The sequence below is a fragment of the Mirounga leonina genome, unplaced genomic scaffold, assembly GCF_011800145.1.
Source record: "Mirounga leonina isolate KUSES-001 unplaced genomic scaffold, KU_Mleo_1.0 Mir_101595, whole genome shotgun sequence".
Taxonomy (NCBI): domain Eukaryota; kingdom Metazoa; phylum Chordata; class Mammalia; order Carnivora; family Phocidae; genus Mirounga; species Mirounga leonina.
This window is the reverse complement of record NW_023270158.1, coordinates 2,190,989-2,211,564: the sequence shown is the minus strand read 5'-3', so window position 1 is coordinate 2,211,564 and position 20,576 is coordinate 2,190,989. Positions and strand designations below refer to the sequence as shown.

The following is a 20,576-nucleotide window of genomic DNA, read 5'->3' as shown; positions in this document are numbered from 1 at the left end:
GGCAGGGGCTGGGTGTTCTTTGTGTACACATCCTAGAACTAGCATGAAGCCTTCCAAAGAGCAGATGCTCGATTCATGTTTGGTGAACAAAAGAGATGGTGAACAAGAGTTCTAATTCATGACCATTTATTTTCTCCCACATTCTTGAAAAGCTAAGCAAGTCCAGGTATATATCTTTTAATTCTACCCAAAGAAAGAGCAAAATAAATAAGAAAAACCAAGAAAAGTAAAAACTTTTTACTTTTCTTTTTTTTTCCACTATCTTGTTATCTCAACATTTTCACAGTGTAGTTCTCTTACATTTTAATGAAAATCCCTATTCCAGGGCTATGTTTTTCTTGTACTGGCTCACAATAAAAGATGCAAGGATTTTCAGTTTGTTTTACAAAATACAAAACCATTACTCTCAAATTTGATAACTAGCGATAAATATGTGAGCCATGTTATTCATAAGCTTAGATTCTGAATTTCAATAAACATTTTTAAAAAGAACACATTGGAAAGATAAGAAAAAAGAGGTCAATCTGTACGTTATTTATGAATAACAAGAACACAACGAAGAGAGAGATTCTGCTCTCTCCAGCCCCACCTGACTCCACATTACTTTAGGAGGTTGACAGCCCTTTCCAAAGGCAAGGTGAAGACCCCACCTTCGACTTCACTAGGGCTGAGGGGGGCTGCTGGACGTGGCCTTGGAGCAGGCACTGGCCGGGGCACCAGTGGCAGCCTGGGTTGCAACTCTGGCCTGGCCTCGCTCTTCCTCATCTCTCAAAGCCTCTTCATACCAGCCCTGGAAGGCACTGGGATACACAGTATTGCTGACTTCGGCCCCAAACTCCAGGACTTTCATCTTGCTGGCTTCGGCGTGGCCTCTTGGGCCCCACAGGAACTTGTAGCAAGGAGCATCACGGTCGGCCCCCTGGCGGTACTCCAGGTGCTTCTCCTGCACCAAATCTTTGGTGATGAGCTTCCTGGGCTCCCCAAAGATGAGATGCCTCCTCCCAGCATAGACCCCCCAACACATTCAGGAATTCCCATGTCTCCTCCTCAGTGGCCCCGTTGCCATTCATGAAGATCCCACCCAGGAGAGGCATCAGGAGCCCGTTCTTGGGGAAGCCCACGCCGTCGCTCAGACGCCCTTCGGTGGGAAGGCCCACTTTGCTAACAAAGGTGTAAGAGTGACTGCTGGGGTCAACTTCCTTCAGCTCAAGGCCAAAGACCAGCTCCAAGCGCTCAGTGGTTCTCTTGAGGATCTCAGGGAATTGCTCCTTGTACTTTTTGTTGATAACCTTCAGTATTTCTGCCTCGGTAAGGGGCTCCTTCATTTTATACTTGTACAGCAGAAAATGCACCAACATGCCCGCCTTCCCGGTCAGAGGATCGGTGTGAGAGCTCTCAGGGGAAGGCAGGGCCTGGCAGGGACTTGGGCTTTCCTCCCCTTGGCTCTTGGCACCTTCATCAGAACTTCAGCCTGAAATGGTTGCATCAGGACTGCTGGTAGATCAGGCCCTCTGAGACTTTTGGGGAGGGCCTGTTGCAGGGGAGCTCAGGGGCGCACCCTGACAGACAAGCAAGGGGGAAGAGGGGACCTCTTCTTCCACTGCTGCAGTGGCCTGAGCTGCCCCAAGACCCTGGCTCTCACCTCGGGCCTGTCGGCTTCTCTCCCAGGCACGGAGCTTACTCTTCTGACCATGAGGCATGAGTGTGGTTAGGGACAGCAGGCACGAGTGTGACAGGAGGGCACCTGACGTGGGCCCCTGGAGGAGGAGCATAAAAGGGTGTGAGTCCCTTCAGCAGGGAGATGTCACTGTGGCTTTAAAAATGCCCCATGCAGGTGTCCTTGAAGGCACTGCTCTAGGACCCCATAGGGCTTCTGTTCTCTCAGTCAGTCTGTCTCCTGAGGCCCTGGTGGAGGAAGTCAGTGTGCCTTAGGCTGCAGCCTGCCAGCCCTGGCTGGGACCAGGACCCTCGCTTCTCTGTTCTCCTCTGATCCCGCTCCCCTGCCCCCTAAGAAATGAGTCCTCTCACCCAAACAGTTCTGCCCGTGGCTTTCCAGGCTGACACCACAGGGAAGACTTTCCATGGCCTCCTCTGTTCTGGAGTCGTTTCTCTCATTGCTCCCACAGGATTTTTACCTTCACTCCCCACAGGGCCTGGGACTCCTCTCTCTGCTAAACTGGGGCAACCAGCCCTTAAACCAAGGCCTTCATTTACTGAAACCCTGCAAATTGAAGTCAGGGGGCACCTGAATCTGTCAGCTCTGCCCTGGGCCTCCCAGGGGTGAGGCTTGGTGCAACCCTCTCGATTGGGGGGTGACTGGTCCCCATTTCCTCCCTCAGTATCCTCACCTTGACACCTGACCAGTCCTGGGACTCTCCCTTCAGGGGACCTGAGCCCATGCCTTTTACACCAAGGTCTTTACTTAAATGGGACCTCAGAGTTGGAAGTTCAGGGTGAGCCACATCCTGCCAAGGCTGCTTGGGGCCTACAAAGGCTGAGAACAGGGTGAGGACTCTATGGGATCCCACAGCTCTCCACTGGGTCATTAGCTCAGTCCTCACCCAGAGTTCTGACGTTGGCTCAGTGTCAGACTTGACTCCTCATTCTACTGAACTGAGTCAACCAGGCTCAGATCAAGGTCTTCCCTTCCCTGAGTCACTGGAGGGGAAGTTGGGTCACACCACACCTGGATCCACCTGCCTCAAGCCTCCTGGAGCTGAGAGCATGGGTAGTGTTCTGGTCTGCCCCCTCTTTTCCGGGGAGGTCCTCTCATTAGCACTCAGGGTCCTCAATCTGGAATCCTACTAGGGCGTTGGTCTCCTCCTGCTGCAGAACTGGGGCCACTTCCTTAGACGAGGCCCTTCTCTCCCTGGGACATTTCAAGCAGGTCACACCACGGCTCTGCTGGGACCTCCCAGAGCTGGGGGGCAAGGGCACTGGGTGTTTGTGTCAGTCCATCTTCAGGATCTCCACCTTCATACCAAACCAGTCCTGGAACTCCACCCTCCACTTACTAGAGTTCATGCCCTTCAGACCAAGGTCCTCCCCTTCCGAGTTCCCCAAGGTGGAAGTCAGGGTGAGCCTCGGTATGTCCGAGGCTGTATGGGGCCTCCGAGGGCTGACAGCAGGGGCAGGACTGTTTGGGACCCCACTGATACACATCAAAGCCTGGGGCTCCTCCATCTGCTGATCTGGGTCTATCAGCTTTGCACTCGAGCCCTTATGTTCCTCAGTCGCTAGGACAGGAAGCTCAGACGCACTGCATCTGTCTATCCCTACCTGCAGCTCCTAGTCGTGGCTGGCCCCTCCCCCGTTTTGAAGGAAAGGTCCCCTCGTTAGCACTCAGGGTCTCACCAGAACTCCACTTAGGACCCATGATTCTTCCTGTAGCAGAACCGTGGCCACCCCACTTAGACTTCGGCCCTCCCCTCCGGGGTGCGCTCCACAGACAAGCCAAATAATGTGCCAGGGCTCCCAGTGCTGAGGCTAGCGCAGTTCTTCGTGGGGCTTCCTCGGTGCTGGGCAGGGTGGTTGCTTCAGTCCACACTCAACGCCCTTACCTCGATACCTGAGCAGTCCTGAAATTTCCCTGTCCACTAACCCGACGTTGCGTCTGCCAGGCTAAGTTCCTCACCTTCCAGAGCTTTCAAGGCGAAAGTCAGAGTAAGCCATATCTGGCCAAGGCCGCTAGGGGTCTCTGAGGGCTGTCAGCAGGGGCTCTGGGCACCCTCCTCTTTTGGGGACAGGTCCTCTCTTTAGTATTCAGGGTCCTCACCTGGGCTCCAGTTGGGGCCAGAACTCCTCCCTCGGCGTCACTGGCACTGCTCCCTGTCTCCCAGGGCCTCCCGGACTGAGAGCTCCAGGCACAAATGAGGAGCTCCTGGGCTGAGCTGTCGGCCTCCTACGACGAAGAAAGGGGCGCTGGGGACGTGTGACCCTCTCTGCTGGCGGGAATTATCGCTTATCACTAGGTCCTCGCCTTGGCTCTTGGTAGTTCTTGGGTCTCCTCGCTCTGCAGGACTGTAGCCCAATCTCACTAGATTAGGGTCTTCCTCTTTCTGAGGCCCTGCAGGCAGAAATGAGGGGGCTCCTCAGCCTGACAACTCTGCCTCAACTTGGGCCTCCCAGGTTGCCGGCGGGTGGGGGGGGATGCTCTGTGGTGTCTCCTCCACTAGAGTGTGGGTAATTCCTGCATTCCTCCCTAAATGTCACCACCTTGACACCTGGCTAATCCTGGGACTCCACTCTCAGGAAACCTGGGGCTGCCCCCCTCCGATCAAAACCCTTATCTGCTGGGACTACAGAATTAGAAGTTAGGGTTAGCCAGGTCCAGACTTCCCATGACCGACAGCCAGGGCAGGACTCGATGGGACCCCACTCTTCTGGCTGGTCCGCCCCTTGAAGCCCGTTAGGGGCTCACATTCCTCCCTCTACTGGCCTGAGGTCGTCCTCCTTAGACCAAGGGTCTCACGTTCCTTACAGTCCTGTAGGGTAATTGGGATACTTAGCTGCACAGGCCTGCCTGGGACCCTATCGGTCTTCAAGCAGCCATAGGCCAGTCTCTGTGGGTTGTCTATATTCTGGAATGTTGGTCTCCCCAGTCCTCCTACATAGGGATCCTCATTTCAGCTCCCGTCTCCTTGATTAAAGGCTTCCTGGGAAATGCTACATCCCTTCAAACTCTTGAGCAGTTTCCCAACTGTAAATTTTGCAGAAAGTAGTTCCTTGCCCCAGAATTATGGGACCGGAGCAAGCTGTAGCCAGACTTAGCGTCTTATGTGGCTTCGGCTCTACTAACTTTCTACAGAGAGGGGCAGAGCCTCAGGATTTTTGAGCCCCTGCTCTTCAGAGGTGATGTGATATTGCATTTGTAGATGATCGTGTGATTGCCAAATATTAGCTCTTTTTTCTTTGTTCATACTCTTCATTTATTTTAGTATTCTTACTGCTCTGGTACAGTGTTCCAATCCAGCAGTTTGCACACAGCCTTTCTTCTTACTGCCTGAGACACATTTTAGAGTAGGGAGAAGAAACGTGAATTAGGAGATACAAGGCATATTTCCTTATTAAAATGAACCCCTATACCGTGGACTGAATGTGTCTCCCCCAAATTCATGTGCTATCATTTTAGCCCCCAGGGTGATGGTATTAGGAGGTGGGGCCTTCGGGAGGTGATTAGGTTGTGAGGGTCCTCACGAATGGGATCAGTGCTCTCGTGAAAGCACCCTGAGAAAGAGCTCTTAGCCCTTCCACTGTGTGAGACAAGCAAGAAGGAGCCACCTCTGAACCAGGAAGTGGGCTCTCACCAAACACCAAATCTGCTGGCACCTTGATCTTGGACTTCCCAGCCTTCAGAACTGAGTGAAATAGATTGTTGTTGCTTATAAGCTGCCCAGTCAATGGTATTTTTGTTATAGTAGCCCAAACGGGCTAAGACACCTTAAAACAAGTGTGACCACCTACAGTGATGTACATTAAGGGGCCGTCGAAGGCTCACCTGTCTGTGGTTATAGGCCAGGGAGCCCTGGTTCCTTCACTGATGTCTGGAGTGGGCATAGTTTTTCAGTAATGGTGAATTATGTCAACATTAGTTGGTGATGCTCATCAGGCTGCTTTCCTACAGTTTGGGTTTGCAAATTGGACAGCTACCTCTTACAAACACTGATCTCTGTTCAGATGCTTGCACCTTACAAATCTCAAGATGCTTACCAGCCTGTAGCATGGTAGAAGGGACATGGAAAGTTAGTCCTCGGAGCGCCTGGCTCAGTCGTTAAGCGTCTGCCTTCAGCTCGGGTCATGATCCCAGGGTCCTGGGATCGAGCCCCGCATCGGGCTCCCTGCTCGGCGGGAGGCCTGCTTCTCCCTCTCCCACTCCCCCTGCTTGTGTTCCCTCTCTTGCTGTGTCTCTCTCTGTCAAATAAATAAAATCTTTTAAAAAAAAAGAAAGTTAGTCCTCGCATAGGAGCGCATTTTCACGGTTGATGAGTGACTCTGTGCACTGCAAATGGGGACTGTTTGACAGTTCTGTTGAGAATGATAAGTAAGGTAAATGCTAATATTTGCCTAAAAGGCAAAATTGACAAACTTTGACTCCTCCTGCTTCACTTTGCCTTACCCATGCTCTAGGCTCGGTTGTGAGAGAATGACCACATAGACCCCCACAAAGGGAGTTTTGTGGGTTTCTGTCAATGATTCAGGCACTGTGATAGACACTAGGGCTGGAGAGGGAGGGAGAGAGAGGGTGAGAGAGGGAGAGAGAGACTGAACGATTCTTGCCCCTAAGGTGCTGTATTAGTCTTATGCTGGGGGGTCAGCAACTACAGCTCTCAAGCCAAATCTAGCCCACCATCAGGTTTTGCAAATACAGATTTGTTAAAACACAGCCACGTTCATTCATTTACATGTTACCTGTGGCTGATTTTATGCTACAACAAGAGGGTTGAGTAGTCTTGACAGAGACTGTGGATCTCACAAGGCCTAAAATATTTACTACCTGGCCCTTTACAGAGAATGTTTGTCAATCCCTGATCTAGTGGGAGAGACCAGCATTCACACAAGTAAATATAATTCAAGGCGGTCTATGATAAAAGCTAGGGCCCGTGCAGAAAGGGCTGTTTGAGCACAGGAGAGCCGGAAGCCTTCACAGGGAGAGAACCCTGGAGCTGAGCTTTGAGGAATGGGTTGGATTCAGGCCAGCTGAGATGTAAGAGGACATCTCAGGTGAGATGGTCTTTAACCTTGTCTGCTCATTGCAATCACTCGGGGAACTTCGAATAGGGATGCCTGGTTCTCCCCTCCCAGAGATTCTGACTCAGTTGTTCTGGGGCAGGGCCTGGGCATCAGGATTTTTTTTTTTTTTTTTTTTTTTAAGAGTAAGCAGGAGAGTGAGGGAAGGGGCAGAGGGAGAGGGAGAGAGAGAATCTTAAGCAGGTTTTGAGTTTAGATGAATGGGAGAATTTTGACAACCATTAGAAGGCAAAGGGGACACAACAAGAGGTGAAGGATATTGAGAGAGAGCGGTTTTAGTTTTGAATGTAAATAACCAGTTAGCATCTAAGTGGGACTGGCTTTTATTGTTAGGCATCTGCACAATTTGGAGTGACCTCTTTTCTGTGTTCTCTTAAAATGTGCAACAAGGCAGAAACAGGGGTTGATGGCCCTTTGCTCCCTTCCCAACATTCAGGTAGGACCTAACTGGTTTTCACCCTTGGCTTGTGAGATGTTTTCTTTTTGTATTTGTCCAAACAGAACTACACCCTCCTACTTTAAAGGGACAGCAAACAAGGTTTTGCCTGTAATCTCGATTCTGCTTCTGAGAGGGTAGGTACACTGGAGCTTTTAACAGCCTCTTCTTAGATAAAACTGGAACAACAGCATCTAATCAGAAACTCAGTACCTTCTTTGGGGTGGGTAAATGGGTGATAGTTTTTAGTTCTTTGAAAAAAATCACTGAGCAATAAGCAGATACAATTTTTATCCATCTTTTATTTTATTTTTTATGTTCAGTTAGCCACCATATAGTACTACAGTTTTGTGGGGTTTTTGGTTTTTTTTTGGACAAAAGTTTCTCATGGGAATTTGGGAAGCATGACACGTCCCATTAGTTCTATCAGGTAAAATTAGTCTTTCTGGGCAAGGAATGACTTGAGGCTCCAGGATCATGACCTGAACCCAAGGCAGTTGCTTAACCAACTGAGCCACCCGGGTGCCCTAAGGAATGACTTGAGTACAACAGACAACTGCCACTGTCAGTTGACCTCATTAGTAGACCACAAGAAAGGAAAAATAATTGCGTGATGAGTTCTAGGATGACTCTAGGCCCGGAGAGCAGGGAGAGAACACTGGGGCATTTGGCCAATCTGTATGGACAGAGTTTGGTCCAAATGACTAAGGTGGTAAAGAGGCCACATGAGGAAAGAGATTCCAGGGCTCTCAAGCCAGAAGGCTGGTGTGACACCACCAGATGGCACAGCAGAAGTATCAAGCCCACTGGGGATTTCTTCACAGTAAATGATGTCCTCTGTCAGTGCTCACAAGTTGAATATGCATAGGATTCACTTGGGGATCTGTTAAAATTCTAATGCAGAAGGTCTGAGGCCGGGCCCAAGAGCTTGCATTTCTTTAAAAGATTTTATTTATTTATTTATTTACTTACTTATTTATTTATTTATTTGATAGAGAAAGAGAGAGAGAGCACAAGCAGGTGGAGTGGCAGGGAGAGGGAGAAGCAGGTTCCCTGCTAAGCAGGGAGCCCAACACGGGACTCCATCCCAGAACCCTGGGATCATGACCTGAGCCGAAGGCAGACGTTTAACTTAGGCACCCAGGCGCCCCCACAGACCATACTTTAAGTAGCAGTATCCTGGAAAACTCCTCAAGAGTGGACCCACAAGGGGAGCTTGGGTGGCTCAGCCGTTAAGCGTCTGCCTTCGGCTCAGGTCATGATCCCAGGGTCCTGGAATCGAGCCCTGCATTGGGCTTCCTGCTCAGCGGGGAAGCCTGCTTCTCCCTCTCCCACTCCCTCTGCTTGTGTTCCCTCTCTCGCTGTGTTTCTCTCTGTCAAATAAATAAATAAAAATCTTAAAAAAAAAAAAAAAAGAGTGGACCCACGAACATAGACTGTTCTAGCAAATAGCACATTGGGGAGTCAGAGCTAGTCCAGTCCGTCTGAGAGGCACTGAGGAGCACTGGGCTGTCACAGAAGGTGGGAAGGGACACTGGGAAACGTACTGGGTAGATGTCATAGTTGACAAGTGACCTGGAGCAAAATGCTTGACTTCCCTGATCTCTGTTCTGGGAAGCAGGGGGGATTGTGCTCTTAAAAATTCATTTTTATAATATTGAACACAGTTCAGTCCATATTCAAGGGACAAGACGCCTGCCTTTGTGTCATTTTCTTGATGTTATCTGATATCTCATAGTAGAAGCCAAAGTTTATCAATGTTGAGCCGAGTGACCAGGAAGTTTCTCTGCCTGATGTGTTAGCAGATAGCCATGCATAGATTTACCTTCCCTCTAGCAGAAGGGCCTGATGAACCTCTCCTCACCCATGTCATCTCCAAGCCAATTGTTTTCATTTTTCTAAAGCCTGATGACCAAGTGGAAACCCAAATCATGACACTTTCTTTAACTTCCTCATTTGTGAGATGTGCGGTTGTGTCTGGGCATTCTCTGGGGTATCTTCCAACTTCAATAATCCAAGACTTTAAAGAGAATATTAAATTCTCAATGTTACAATCTACGCATCAATAAAGCTGCTTTTCTGACAAGGTAGGCAGCGTGCTTACAAAGAGTTTAGAGTTTCTGATAAGAAAATTCACCTGGGCTTTCTCTCAGCAATTAACATGGACCAACCTTAAATGTCAATTGGATTTTTATACCCTGGGTGTCTCAAAGATTTTAGTCGGCTCATCTTCCCATCTAATCCAGGAAAACTAGAGATGCAGGGTCTACTTTAGGCACAATCATGAATCACTACTTTTAGCTATTTAAAACATTGACACTTTCAGTGTTTGCGATTTAACCGGTGGGTGATACATCCAGAGAGCCTTCTCCCAAGAGACCCCGTGGTCGTGGTTATATACAGCCCTGCACTCTGGGGCCTCCTTGGCATGGCTGTCAGTGTGCGCCTCAAGGAATCTGTTCGCTATATCTGATAGGCATGCTCTTCTTACCTGGAGTGCAGGGAACATCGACAGCCCCCATTTGCAACCAATTGTGTTACTTCTTTCGTGCTTTCCTGCTCTCTGATGACTAGGATTATCCCAGAAAACAGAGGTTCTCAAACTTTGGTATTTAAGCCCTAAAGAGAGCAATTTGGAATAACTGTCAAATTATAAAAGTATATGGTCTTTATTTCTGCAATTGCACATTTAAGATGTTTTCCTACAGCAACACTTGCTCATGTGTGAGATTATATATTCATTGCAACACGGTTCATCAAAGCAAAATACCGGAAACAACCTAAGTGTTCATCAAAGGGGGATTGAATAAGTAAATGCTATGCAGATATAAGAAAGAATGAGGAAGAATTTTGTATAATGATATGGAAAGACTTCCAAGATATGGTATGTAGTGAAGCAAACAGCGGGCAAAACAATGCATACAATGTGCTGCCATTTCTGTAAAATGGTGGTGGGCTGCAGGAAAACACACATTTGTATTTCCTGGCAAGCGCATAAGAAGTGTCCAGTAGCGTACACATAAAACAGCGGGGAGTGGTGATGGCTGCTGGGAACTGTGAGGTAGCCTCGTGACTTTTCCCTGAATACCTTTTTTATGCTTTTGATTTTGGATCGTGAGAAAAGCTTACTTATTCAAAAGTTAAATATATACTGTAAAAGTTTAATGAAACAAAACCCTTGTGATCTGAGGAATCACCTGGGGAGCCTGTTTTAAAATGCAGACTTTTGGGCCAAACCCCCAGATGTTCCCAGTCCAATGAGAATTGGGAGAATCTGCATTTTGCAACAAGCAGCCTGGGTGATTCTAATGTAGATGGTTCTGGAACGGAAGAAGAGCCCCGGAGCAGATGGCCACCGACTATATCCATGCAACAGCTTTTTATTTTTATTGAACATCGAATACATGCATCTGTCCATTTAATAAAGTATGCCTTATTATATTAAGAAATAAAACACATTTCTTATCTTCTATGACTTAAATATTCAGCTACACTGATTTGACTTAATGTCGCACAGATCATGTACAATGTGATAGAAGCACTGGAAACATGTCTTGAAAAACAAGAATACAATCATTGAGCACACTTCATAGACAGAATTTCACAGGGTCACACAGTTAAGTTTGCACGTTTAAAAGGATCTGAATCATTCACATTAATATTGTGAATTTCTTATAAATAATTCATTAGTCTAAGGAGTCTAGGTAAAGCCAAGCCATGACATTATTTATACTAAGTACCACACCTGGAACTTGTTCTGACTTATTTAACACAGAGCACATTTGTGATGCAATAAATATTTACAGTTAATAGTAACAAGTACAATTATAATTTACAAAATAGGAGTCTAATATTTAAAACAAAACAGAAAATGACATAAAGAAGTTTGTGCCATGTATTTTTACAACTCAGACCTTTTCAACAAATTTTATTACCCAAAATTCTGCTGACTTGGATGCAAGAAAGGTCGTGTTTGAATCTGTTAACCCCAGATTACAGGGGGGGAAGAAATTTTTTTTGGTCAGTTTTACTTTCTTAATGTTATTATACATTATCAGTAACGATATATCAGTAGCACTGGCTAAAACTGAAGCAAAGTGGTGAAAAAATATGGATTCACAACAGCCCTAAATTATATAATGTACCTTGAACAACTGAAATCCCGAGGTATACCAAAATTTTCAAGCTCATCTGAGAATTAATGAGGTGTTGAATGTGTGAAGTTTTAATGTCCATTAAAATGATCCTTTTAAACGACCATAAAATTATGTGAGTCCTGCCATGTCATTATATGGCTCTGGGAATGAATTTTAAATTTGGAGAAAAAAGGGGAAATAATCTTACCTTCTAGAATGTGAGTTCAGAATGGGCAGAGACACGATGGTATCTGTGTTTTTAACAGGGCACCTAGGGCTAGGCACTCAGATGCCTAAGTCCATACCTGAGCTCGTAACTTAGTCCAGGAGAGATTTTTCTGTTTAAAGGCTATTCATGTAGGGCGCCTGGGTGGCTCAGTTGGTTAAGCGACTGCCTTCGGCTCAGGTCATGATCCTGGAGTCCCGGGATCGAGTCCCGCATCGGGCTCCCTGCTCAGCAGGGAGTCTGCTTCTCCCTCTGACCCTCCCTCCTCTCATGTGCTCTCTCTCTCTCTCATTCTCTCTCTCAAATAAATAAATAAAATCTTTAAAAAAAAAAAAGGCTATTCATGTAGCCGGGGTCTCCAGGCTTCCAGAAAACCATCTGCTATCATATCTTACTGTTTGGCAGGGGAGGGTGGGAATGGGGAAGGGGGTTCCACCTTTTACCAATACTTGTTCTCCAACGAATCCTAATTGAAAGAAGGATGCCTGGCTTGACTGTTCTCACTTGGGTCCTCTGTATATGGCTGTTTGCCAAGGTTTTTTTTTCTCCTTGGTTAGTCACAGAACCAAGTGGGAAATTCTTCCCAGGGCTTCCAGTTGCAACTGAATTGTGTCTCTGAGGGCAACTGAATGAAGGGACTTCCTTGCCCACCTACTATGTGCTACATTTCAGTCTCTGCCTGCAGCGAGTCCTTAACTTACGTGCTTAGAAACATCTTCCATGCCCTTTGTGTATATTCCTCAACCTCCTCGGTAGCTCATGCCTTTGAACAAAAGCTAGAGTAGGGACGGGACTATCAGATACTGGGAAGTTAATTTCTCACATGGGCTGGATTTGGGAAGCCATGCTGAGCAGTGGAATGGACGGGGTCTTAAGAGAGATCCAGGTCCACATTAATACTCTGCCATTCCACTGTGCCGTGTGACCTTGGGAGGGTGAAGTGATCTCCCTGAGCCTCAGCTTCATCATCTGAATGCTTTTCAAGGGACTCGTGAGGAAGAATAGAAATGTGCTCAGCACTGCACTTGGCACATCATTGGTGCTTGGTGACGTCGAGTCCCTCCCTTCCCGGCGCTTCTGGAGCCACAGAACTCCGTTGCGTTTCACACAAACACAGATTTCCGCTTCAGTGTGACATGGAATCCTGTTCCAGCTAATAGGCCTCTCTGGGGAAACCAACAATGACTTGGTTCCCTGCCATAGGCCAAGTTAAACAGACTCAACTTTGCAGGCACAGGCTATCCTGTAAACTAGGAAAGTGATATCAGCACTGTTCTTCAATATCACAGAATGGCCGTGACTATAAATGAGATCAGATTACGGTGGACCATATGAAATCACCCTTTTGGAGGTCAAATACGGGTCAACATCTGTAGCTGCATGCTTCAGCCTCATAGTTGCGTGGGTCTTTTAATAGATGGTCACTAGTAAATGTCATTTACAAATTTCCATAGTAAAGACTGTTAAGCAGCTCTTTGGCCAGCAGGGAAGGCTTGGATTAGATGAGACAATGAGTGTAAAAGTGTTTTATAGACCATGAACACTAGGTAAATGCAAAGTATTTTTTGAATTAATCGTGGACATGTGATATTTTAACCCAGGGGCTCTTAAATTTTTAAAAAATTAGATAAATTCCACTGAGTGCATTTCTAGTGCGGTTTCACAGAAGAAAAGTCTGTTCCCAGTGTGCGATTTATTGACTGCGCTGTATATATTCAGCTGGAGTTCATGCGTGGCCCGTACCTAAGAAAAGGGTGTCTTTGAAGGACAAAGTTATGATAAGAGGTGGTTTGATACTAAAGTTATTGTGTTTGTGTTGGCAGTGGGGGGCTGGAGGGGACTGTCAAGGTGGGAGCCGAGAGGAATGACTGTCACATACAGAATAAACTAGAGCTTGTTAGGGCTTTGTTTCTTTGAATAGCTGACACAAAACCTGGCCCCAGGAGAGTGAATAATTTCTTTGTTTTCAGTTGTTAATCCATTTTGTGAAAATTCAGCTGAACATTAGACAAATGTGCAAAATGTGCTCTAGTCCTCCCAGCGACCCAGGGTTAGTTCAGAGCCACCCTCTAACAACAGCTCCCCTGGGACCTGGATGTGAAGGGCAGAAATGGCAAGAAAGTTTGCCACCCCCCACCCCCCCACCCCCCACCTCACCACCACAGAAGTGAGTACTATTCATTCAGTTCTCATATGGTCAGGGTCCCAGGGCGATCATTTCTATCTGGCTTTTGGGAAAGTGACTTAGCCACCTTTTAGTCCACAGATTGAGGATGTCATTCAACTTGTAGCCCCCAAACAAAGCTACTCTCTATTCCTAGAAGACTTTTGGTACATGAATAGACTCTGAAACCACTAACCACCTGTACTTTTGGCGTAAACCAAGACTTTATAACTTCGGTGTGCCCGTATCCTATGGACAAGTTCATTTATTTCTGTCCAGTGGGCATTTTCATAACAAGCTGAGTTTGGTTCATCTGAAGCAGCCTCTAAACTGTTTCTCTACTTAAGGGTTCGCCATCCTTCAAGATGAACCCGAAACCAAATGGTTTGTGTAGCAAAGAGGGAAATCCAGGGCTCATTAATGGGGCAGAAGGCCAGGTTCAGTGAGGGGGAGTGAGGGCAGCCAGAAGAACAGGGTTTAGCCATCCACATTTATGGGGAACCAACAGATCACCAACAGGGAGGGGCCTCATCTGCGCCAGGCAGGGAGGACCACCTTGCTGGAGAATATGGCTCCTCACAGCAGCTGTGCCTTCCCTGCCAGCAGCAGCCGTTGGTGGGAAGACTGCCTTGCTTTATTGCTTCATCTATCACTGTTGAGCTGCCTGCCTCAGGGAGGCTCAATTTAAGATAGACTGAAAGGTAGTGTCTGTCAATTGAATAAACACAGATGGTTTTCCACGGCAAAAATTGATTTTTTTCCCTCACCAAAGACATAAGTGCTAAACCTGATTATCTTTGAAAGCCAGGCGTGAAATGTCTTAGCTCCAGCCCCTGCCACACTCTGCCCTAACAGGGAGGTGGTATCACGTGGGGGCTGGGGTGTCTCTCACCGTAATTCTAGGTTCTTGAGGTGGAATAAGAAGTTGACTTCCCTAGAGAAGGGCCCGGCAAAGTCCATCCCAATAAGAAGGTTTGGGTCCATCGTTCAGCTGATTCACAGAATAGTTTTACCAGTTCTGGGTCACTGGCTGGCAGAGGCCTTCTCCAACCCTTTCATTCAGGAGTCCCAAAGAGGTGATAAGATTGGTCTCATGACACACAGCTAGACCTAGACTTCAATCTCCTCACTGTTTGTCCAGAAGCTAGGGAGGAGACCGACACAATCTATGCCACGATGTTACCTGAAGGAGACATTAAGACGAGTCCTACTCCCAAAATGTCTTTGAAAGCAGGTAGATCAGAGATCTGCAAGTCACACTATGTACCCAGAATGCCAGACACTGCAGCCCCTAACTAGGTACGAAGTCACTGCATACTCAAGAGTTTTGAAGAAATCCAAGGGTAAAATCGTGGGGTAGTAGTTCATGATGACAGGTGCATGGAGGTTGGAGGTGAGCAGGAAAAGTACCCTTTGTATAATGAGGAGATCGAGCAATATGTTTTCTTATGTGTCTTTCAGCTTTAATTCCAAAACATAACAAGCTACTGGGACATGATTCATACAAATTATTCCAGTGTCTGTCTCCTTCCATTCCACTAGTGTGAACAGGACTGTAGAAGGTGGGTTGAAGGGTCTCCCAAGAGGAGTTGTTGCAAACGTAGCAGAAGTGGGGCAGCTGTGAGCGGGTGGGCTGTGTAAATGCTTTAGAGACAGAACTAGAAACAATGACAAGACTCAAAGGATTTTCGCAATAGAGGGATTTTAGTACTGTCCTCTCCTTCTAGAGATGAAAAAATGAGTTGAGAGAAGGGAAGCTGACAGCTAAACTCATACGTAGGCAGAGTTGGGATGTCCAGCTACAAATCTCGGTCCTTTCAGCTACACTGCCTGTCTTGCTTTTCAAACTGTCCAGTGTCATTATGGGCTGACTACCAGGAAAGCAGGTGGGTACAGTATAGAAGTGCATGCAGCAGACAGAAGTGAAGAGGTCTCACTCCAGCTAATACAGCTGTAAACACAGGTCTTTACAACGGTCTCTGTGCTAACTTCTAAAGCTCTGCAGGCAGTGAGCACGTCCTTTTATCGAGAGATGAAAGTGTTTTCATACAGGCCCTGTGGAAAAGAGAGCTGACAGTTCCTCCTCACTTGGACAGAGAAAACCAGAACTAAAATCGTCTTTGGATGTGAGGGATACACCTTAGGGCACATTTGCAGAATCTGGGTTTATCTGAAAGTGGGTTAACATGTTTGCAGTCTGTCAGAATCGGCCTATCCTGGAGTCAAGAAAAACTTGGTTCAGGGTTTCTAAAGTAAGATCGTCAGATCTCTTTACTCAGAAAAATAACAAGATTTCAGTCCTGTATTTTTCTACACACGGCTGTTGCATAAATACTATTCTTAACTAGAAACTTAATGTATCTGTAGCTCTTTTACAATCCGTTCTGAAAGCTAAGCCCCCTGTAAATGACTTAGACATATTCAAACAGAAATATATATTACTGAAATTTTATTCATTTCCTCCCACAGACTTTAGGTAAGCATATGTTAAATGTGTTAAATGTAAACATGTTTCTGTTTCCACTCAGATGTGATTCCCCCCTCCTTTTTTTTTCCATAAGAAATTACTGCTTCAATGTAGCAGACAAGGACAGCCAAATCTAAGTAGATACATTTGGCTGAAAATCTGTATACCAAAAATAAATACTATACTTTATGTACTTATAAATAATGAATTGAGAGTATGATCAGTTTTTTCCCACAAGGATTTCTGTTCTATGATAGAACTAACTATGCCATGGGTGATTGAAATGGGGAAACAGCAAAAAGGATCTCCACTGAGTTAGAATTCAGAGTGTGAGATATCAATCCACAGCCTCACATGGATCTTTGTAGTGTGTCTATGTGTTTGGTTGTATTTTTGCCTTAAAATGATGTGTTGAGTGTTTCTCCTATGTCCCCAGTAACATCTTTTAAAAACAATCAACACTCAGGGATTTGTTTTAAACTGGCTTCCAGTGTTATCAATTTGGGAATGGTCCCTCATACATGGGACTTTTTCATAGGGTTGGCTTTCATGTTAGGAGTGTAAAAAACAGTTCCTTGGTTTGTGATTATAAATATTCCTGAAAAATTATTCAAATCATATTTTTAAAGCGCTAGTTTCTGCTTCAAGAAATGACAAGGTGAAGTCTTTCACAAAGTGGACATTTAATGTATAATTTTTCAGCTATATAAATCTGGTGGCTCATAGAGTTTCTATGACTTAATTGGCCATAGCTATATATCAGGACTTGATGCTTAAAAGAATAATTTCTTATTCCCTTTTCTAAAAAGGGGAGAGTTGGCTCTACATCAGAAGAAGCATTCAGAAGTTGAAATGGAAAACATAAGCCTCGATGCGCCTTTCAAACATCACAGCAATCCATTTGGGCTTCTCTGCAACCTGCCTACAAACTCATAGCCTACCAAAGGGTCTTTGGAGGGTATAGAGACAACAACAGATGTGAGGGTTCTTTAGCCATAAAGCAAAACCTGGGACCCCTGGGGTGACAGGGTCAAGGAGCAGCCTAGACGTACCCTTCATGACCGATGTTTCCATTGATGAGGCTGAAGGTGGCCACGGAGGGGTTGGTGCTCTTGAAGGAGGTCATGCAGGTGGTACTTCTGCCAGTGCTATGAGAGCGGGTCATCAGGCCAGGCCGACAACAGAGGAGCTGGGTGTTGAATTGTTTCCTGAAACTCTTGCTCAGCAGGTAGAGGGCGAAAGGGTTCACACAGGAGTTGGTGAAGGCCAGGAGGCGGGCGCAGATGCTGGTGATGAAGTGGAGCATGGAGGTGTCTACCTCAGAGTAGTGGTAGGAGCGGTACAGGTAGATGATGTGGTTGGGGAGCCAGCAGAAGGCAAAGAGGCCCACGAACACCAGCACTGTCTTGGCAAGGCGCTTCCGGGATTCAATCTAACGAGAGAGTCACACACATGGAGACAGAGGGACCAAGGGACGGTGTGGGATGAATGCAGAGAGACAACGATTCAGACAGCAAAGAAAAACAGGGAAAAAGAATTGGGGAAATAGATGAGCTCACAAAGCCACAGAAAAAGAGTTCAACAGGAGAAAGAGGACAAGAGAAAATCCGATAAAACGGGAGGAAAGCAACAGAAACAGATGGCATAAAAGGGGGGAAAGTCAGAAACACAGAAATGGAAAAGCCAGGAAGCAGAAATCCATGAAGTAGAATATAGTTAGAACGTGCCACTGAGAACAGATCTTTAAACAAAGTTGATTACCTGCTTGAATGGCTTGCACAATGAAATTTTAGTAAGTGACCTCTTTTTCCTCAGGAGAACACTGGTGCAGTTTATCAGCCCTATGACTTCACATCTTTCTTGGCTCCACAGTTAATCATTTCTTATTTCCTCTGATGCTCAAAAGAAGCAGCCAGCTTTGTTCTTTCTCATTGGCCAAACCAAAATAACTTCCTATTATTATTATTTTTTAATCTCAAGTTATTTCTGGGCTATACTATACAGGAAGGTCCTTAGACAAAGTGGGCTGAGCATCTCCTTTTGCTCCCAACACCCTCTGCCACTTCTGCAAAGGGGAAACATCTTTCTTATTAAAGAATTTGAGGTACAATGGATGTTCGCTATTGAGAGGTCTTTCAAATATGGAGACCGTTTCACTGAGAACTGCTACTCTCGTAATTGAGGCAAAAAGAAAAAAAAAGGAACTTTATAGGGTGAAGCCACCAACTGAGTAAGCTGTACCTTTAAACGGATGGGGAGTCTTTCTGCTTTTTCCATCATAAATCCCACATGATCTACATTTGGATTAGAAAGCAAGCACTGACAAAGAGGAGAAAGCTGGAGCCCCTGGTTTCTGCTATTCATACCTGAAGTTTGAAATTATGCAGCGTTATGGGGGATGGCGGAGGGAGTCTAACACATACGGAGGGCATTCCGCATTCTGGGCATTCTAGGTCACACATATGCTCTGTCTTTTAATCGTCACACAGCCTTACAATAGTGGGGTTATCACCCTATATCATGGGTAACAGAACTGAGGTTCAGAGAGAGTGAGTTAGTCATTAAGTCTGGATTTGAACCCAAATCAGTGTGAGTCTGTCTTAATCAAACTACTTCTGTTTCTTCAACCAGCCTTATTTTCCTGCTCCCTCTGCTTTGTCCCCATGTGGTAACTCTCTTCCTATCCAAACAATGTGACTGGAGTTTAAAGACGTCACATCCCACGGGCACCTGGGTGGCTCAGATGGTTAAGTGTCTGCCTTCGGCTCAGGTCATGATCCCAGGGTCCTGGGATCGAGTCCCACATTGGGCTCCCTGCTCCTTGGGAGCCTGCTTCTCCCTCTGCCTCTCTCTCTGTCTGTCTCTCATGAATAAATAAATAAAATCTTAAAAAAAAAAAAAAGACGTCACATCCCTATGAATCTCAATATTTTATTTTGTTAACAATACTTTTTCAGATAGTTCTCAAAAAGAAACCCATCCTTCAAATCTTTCAGATTCTCCACACCTCCCTAGCTTAGGTCTTTAGTAAGAGAACAAGATTATAAAGAACACCTGAATTCCTGGGCTTCTGTGGTTAGTTTCCATTTACCATCACCCACCTCCTCTAATTGCAGAATCAGGTGACGTGACCACCTAAATAATGTACTTGCCAGTGGCATGCAAAAGAGATCCAAGCCCTAAAGAGGAAATGAATCAATCCTAAGCACCCACCTGCTTCTTGACATGTATATTCCCTTCCACAGGCAGATTGTAAGCACTCTGGATCAGATTTCTAGCAATGAAGTAGTAGTAGACAGAGATAATCGACAGTGGGATGATGTAGAAGACCAGGAAGGAAGCCATGGAGTGAATTTTGGGGTGTAGCTCATTAGAGTGTGGGTATGGGGCACAGCTAATGAAGGTCTGGTTGGTGCTTTCCTCATGGAAGGGATGTAGATCAGAAAACACAGCCTCTGGGATGGCCAAAAGCATGGAGATAATCCAGATCAATGCAGCTTTGAGGCAGATCTTCATCAGAGCGTGAGAGGCCTGGATATCCATTGGCCGGACGATGGCTTTGTACCTGGGGCAGGAAAGAGCCAATGTAGTGTGTAAGTTGCCTAATACTATTATGGATGCCAGGGCTGGGACTAGGGTGAGGCAAGCCAGGCAGCTGGGTGCACTATTTAAGGAGGTGCTCACTCTCAGGTTCATGCAGGTGCGGACTCTGTACTCACACAACCATGACAATGAGGGCCTCCCTAAATGTTATACCTGAGTACCTTGCTCTCCTTATCCTAGTCCTGGCTCTGAAGGATGTGTTCCCATTTCTTCACCCACAATCTCTCCTGAGTTTAAGAATACTTTGCAGAAAAGCTGAAGCTCCTTTCATTTTTCTTCTTAAATCATAGAAATTAGTAACAAGCATGTTTATTTATTTTTATTTTTTTTTAAAGATTTTATTTATTTATTTGAAAGAGAGAGAATGAGAGAGAGAGAGAGAGCACATGAGAGGGGGGAGGGTCAGAGGGAGAAGCAGACTCCCCGCCGAGCAGGGAGCCCGATGCGGGACTCGATCCCGGGACTCCAGGATCATGACCTGAGCCGAAGGCAGTCGCTTAACCCACTGAGCCACCCAGGCGCCCCAGTAACAAGCATGTTTAAAGAAGGACACGGTGGGGGGGCACCTGGGTGGCTCAGTGGGTTAAGCGTCTGACCCTTGGTTTTGACTCAGGTCATGATCTCAGGGTCATGGGATCGAGCCCCGAGTCAGTTTCCACACTCAGCACGGGCAGAGTCTGCTTGAGATTCTCTCTCCCTCTGCCCCTCCCCCCGCTTGCACTCTTTCTCTCTCTCTCTCTAAAATAAATAAATCTTTTAAAAAAACTAAAGAAGAACACAGGGACAAGAAGGTTGGG

General features: G+C 46.2%; 2 protein-coding genes across 2 annotated transcripts in view; both read right to left on the bottom strand.

The window, feature by feature from the left end:
• Positions 1-661: 661 nt before the first annotated feature.
• Positions 662-1,721, bottom strand: MAGEB17 (MAGE family member B17). The gene is given in 2 exon segments (XM_034993062.1): positions 662-1,015; positions 1,017-1,721. Coding segments are annotated over 2 exon segments (1,038 nt in total). The 5' UTR covers positions 1,701-1,721.
• A 14,816-nt stretch (positions 1,722-16,537) lies between these two features.
• The window catches only part of GRPR (gastrin releasing peptide receptor), a 31,430-nt gene continuing 27,391 nt past the window's right edge, over positions 16,538-20,576 (bottom strand). The window contains exons 2-3 of the mRNA XM_035000110.1: positions 19,390-19,741; positions 16,538-17,608 (exon numbers count right to left, since the gene is read on the bottom strand). Coding sequence (XP_034856001.1) covers positions 17,219-17,608; positions 19,390-19,741 — 742 coding nt within the window. The 3' untranslated portion in view covers positions 16,538-17,218. The remainder of the gene's footprint in view (positions 17,609-19,389; positions 19,742-20,576) is intronic.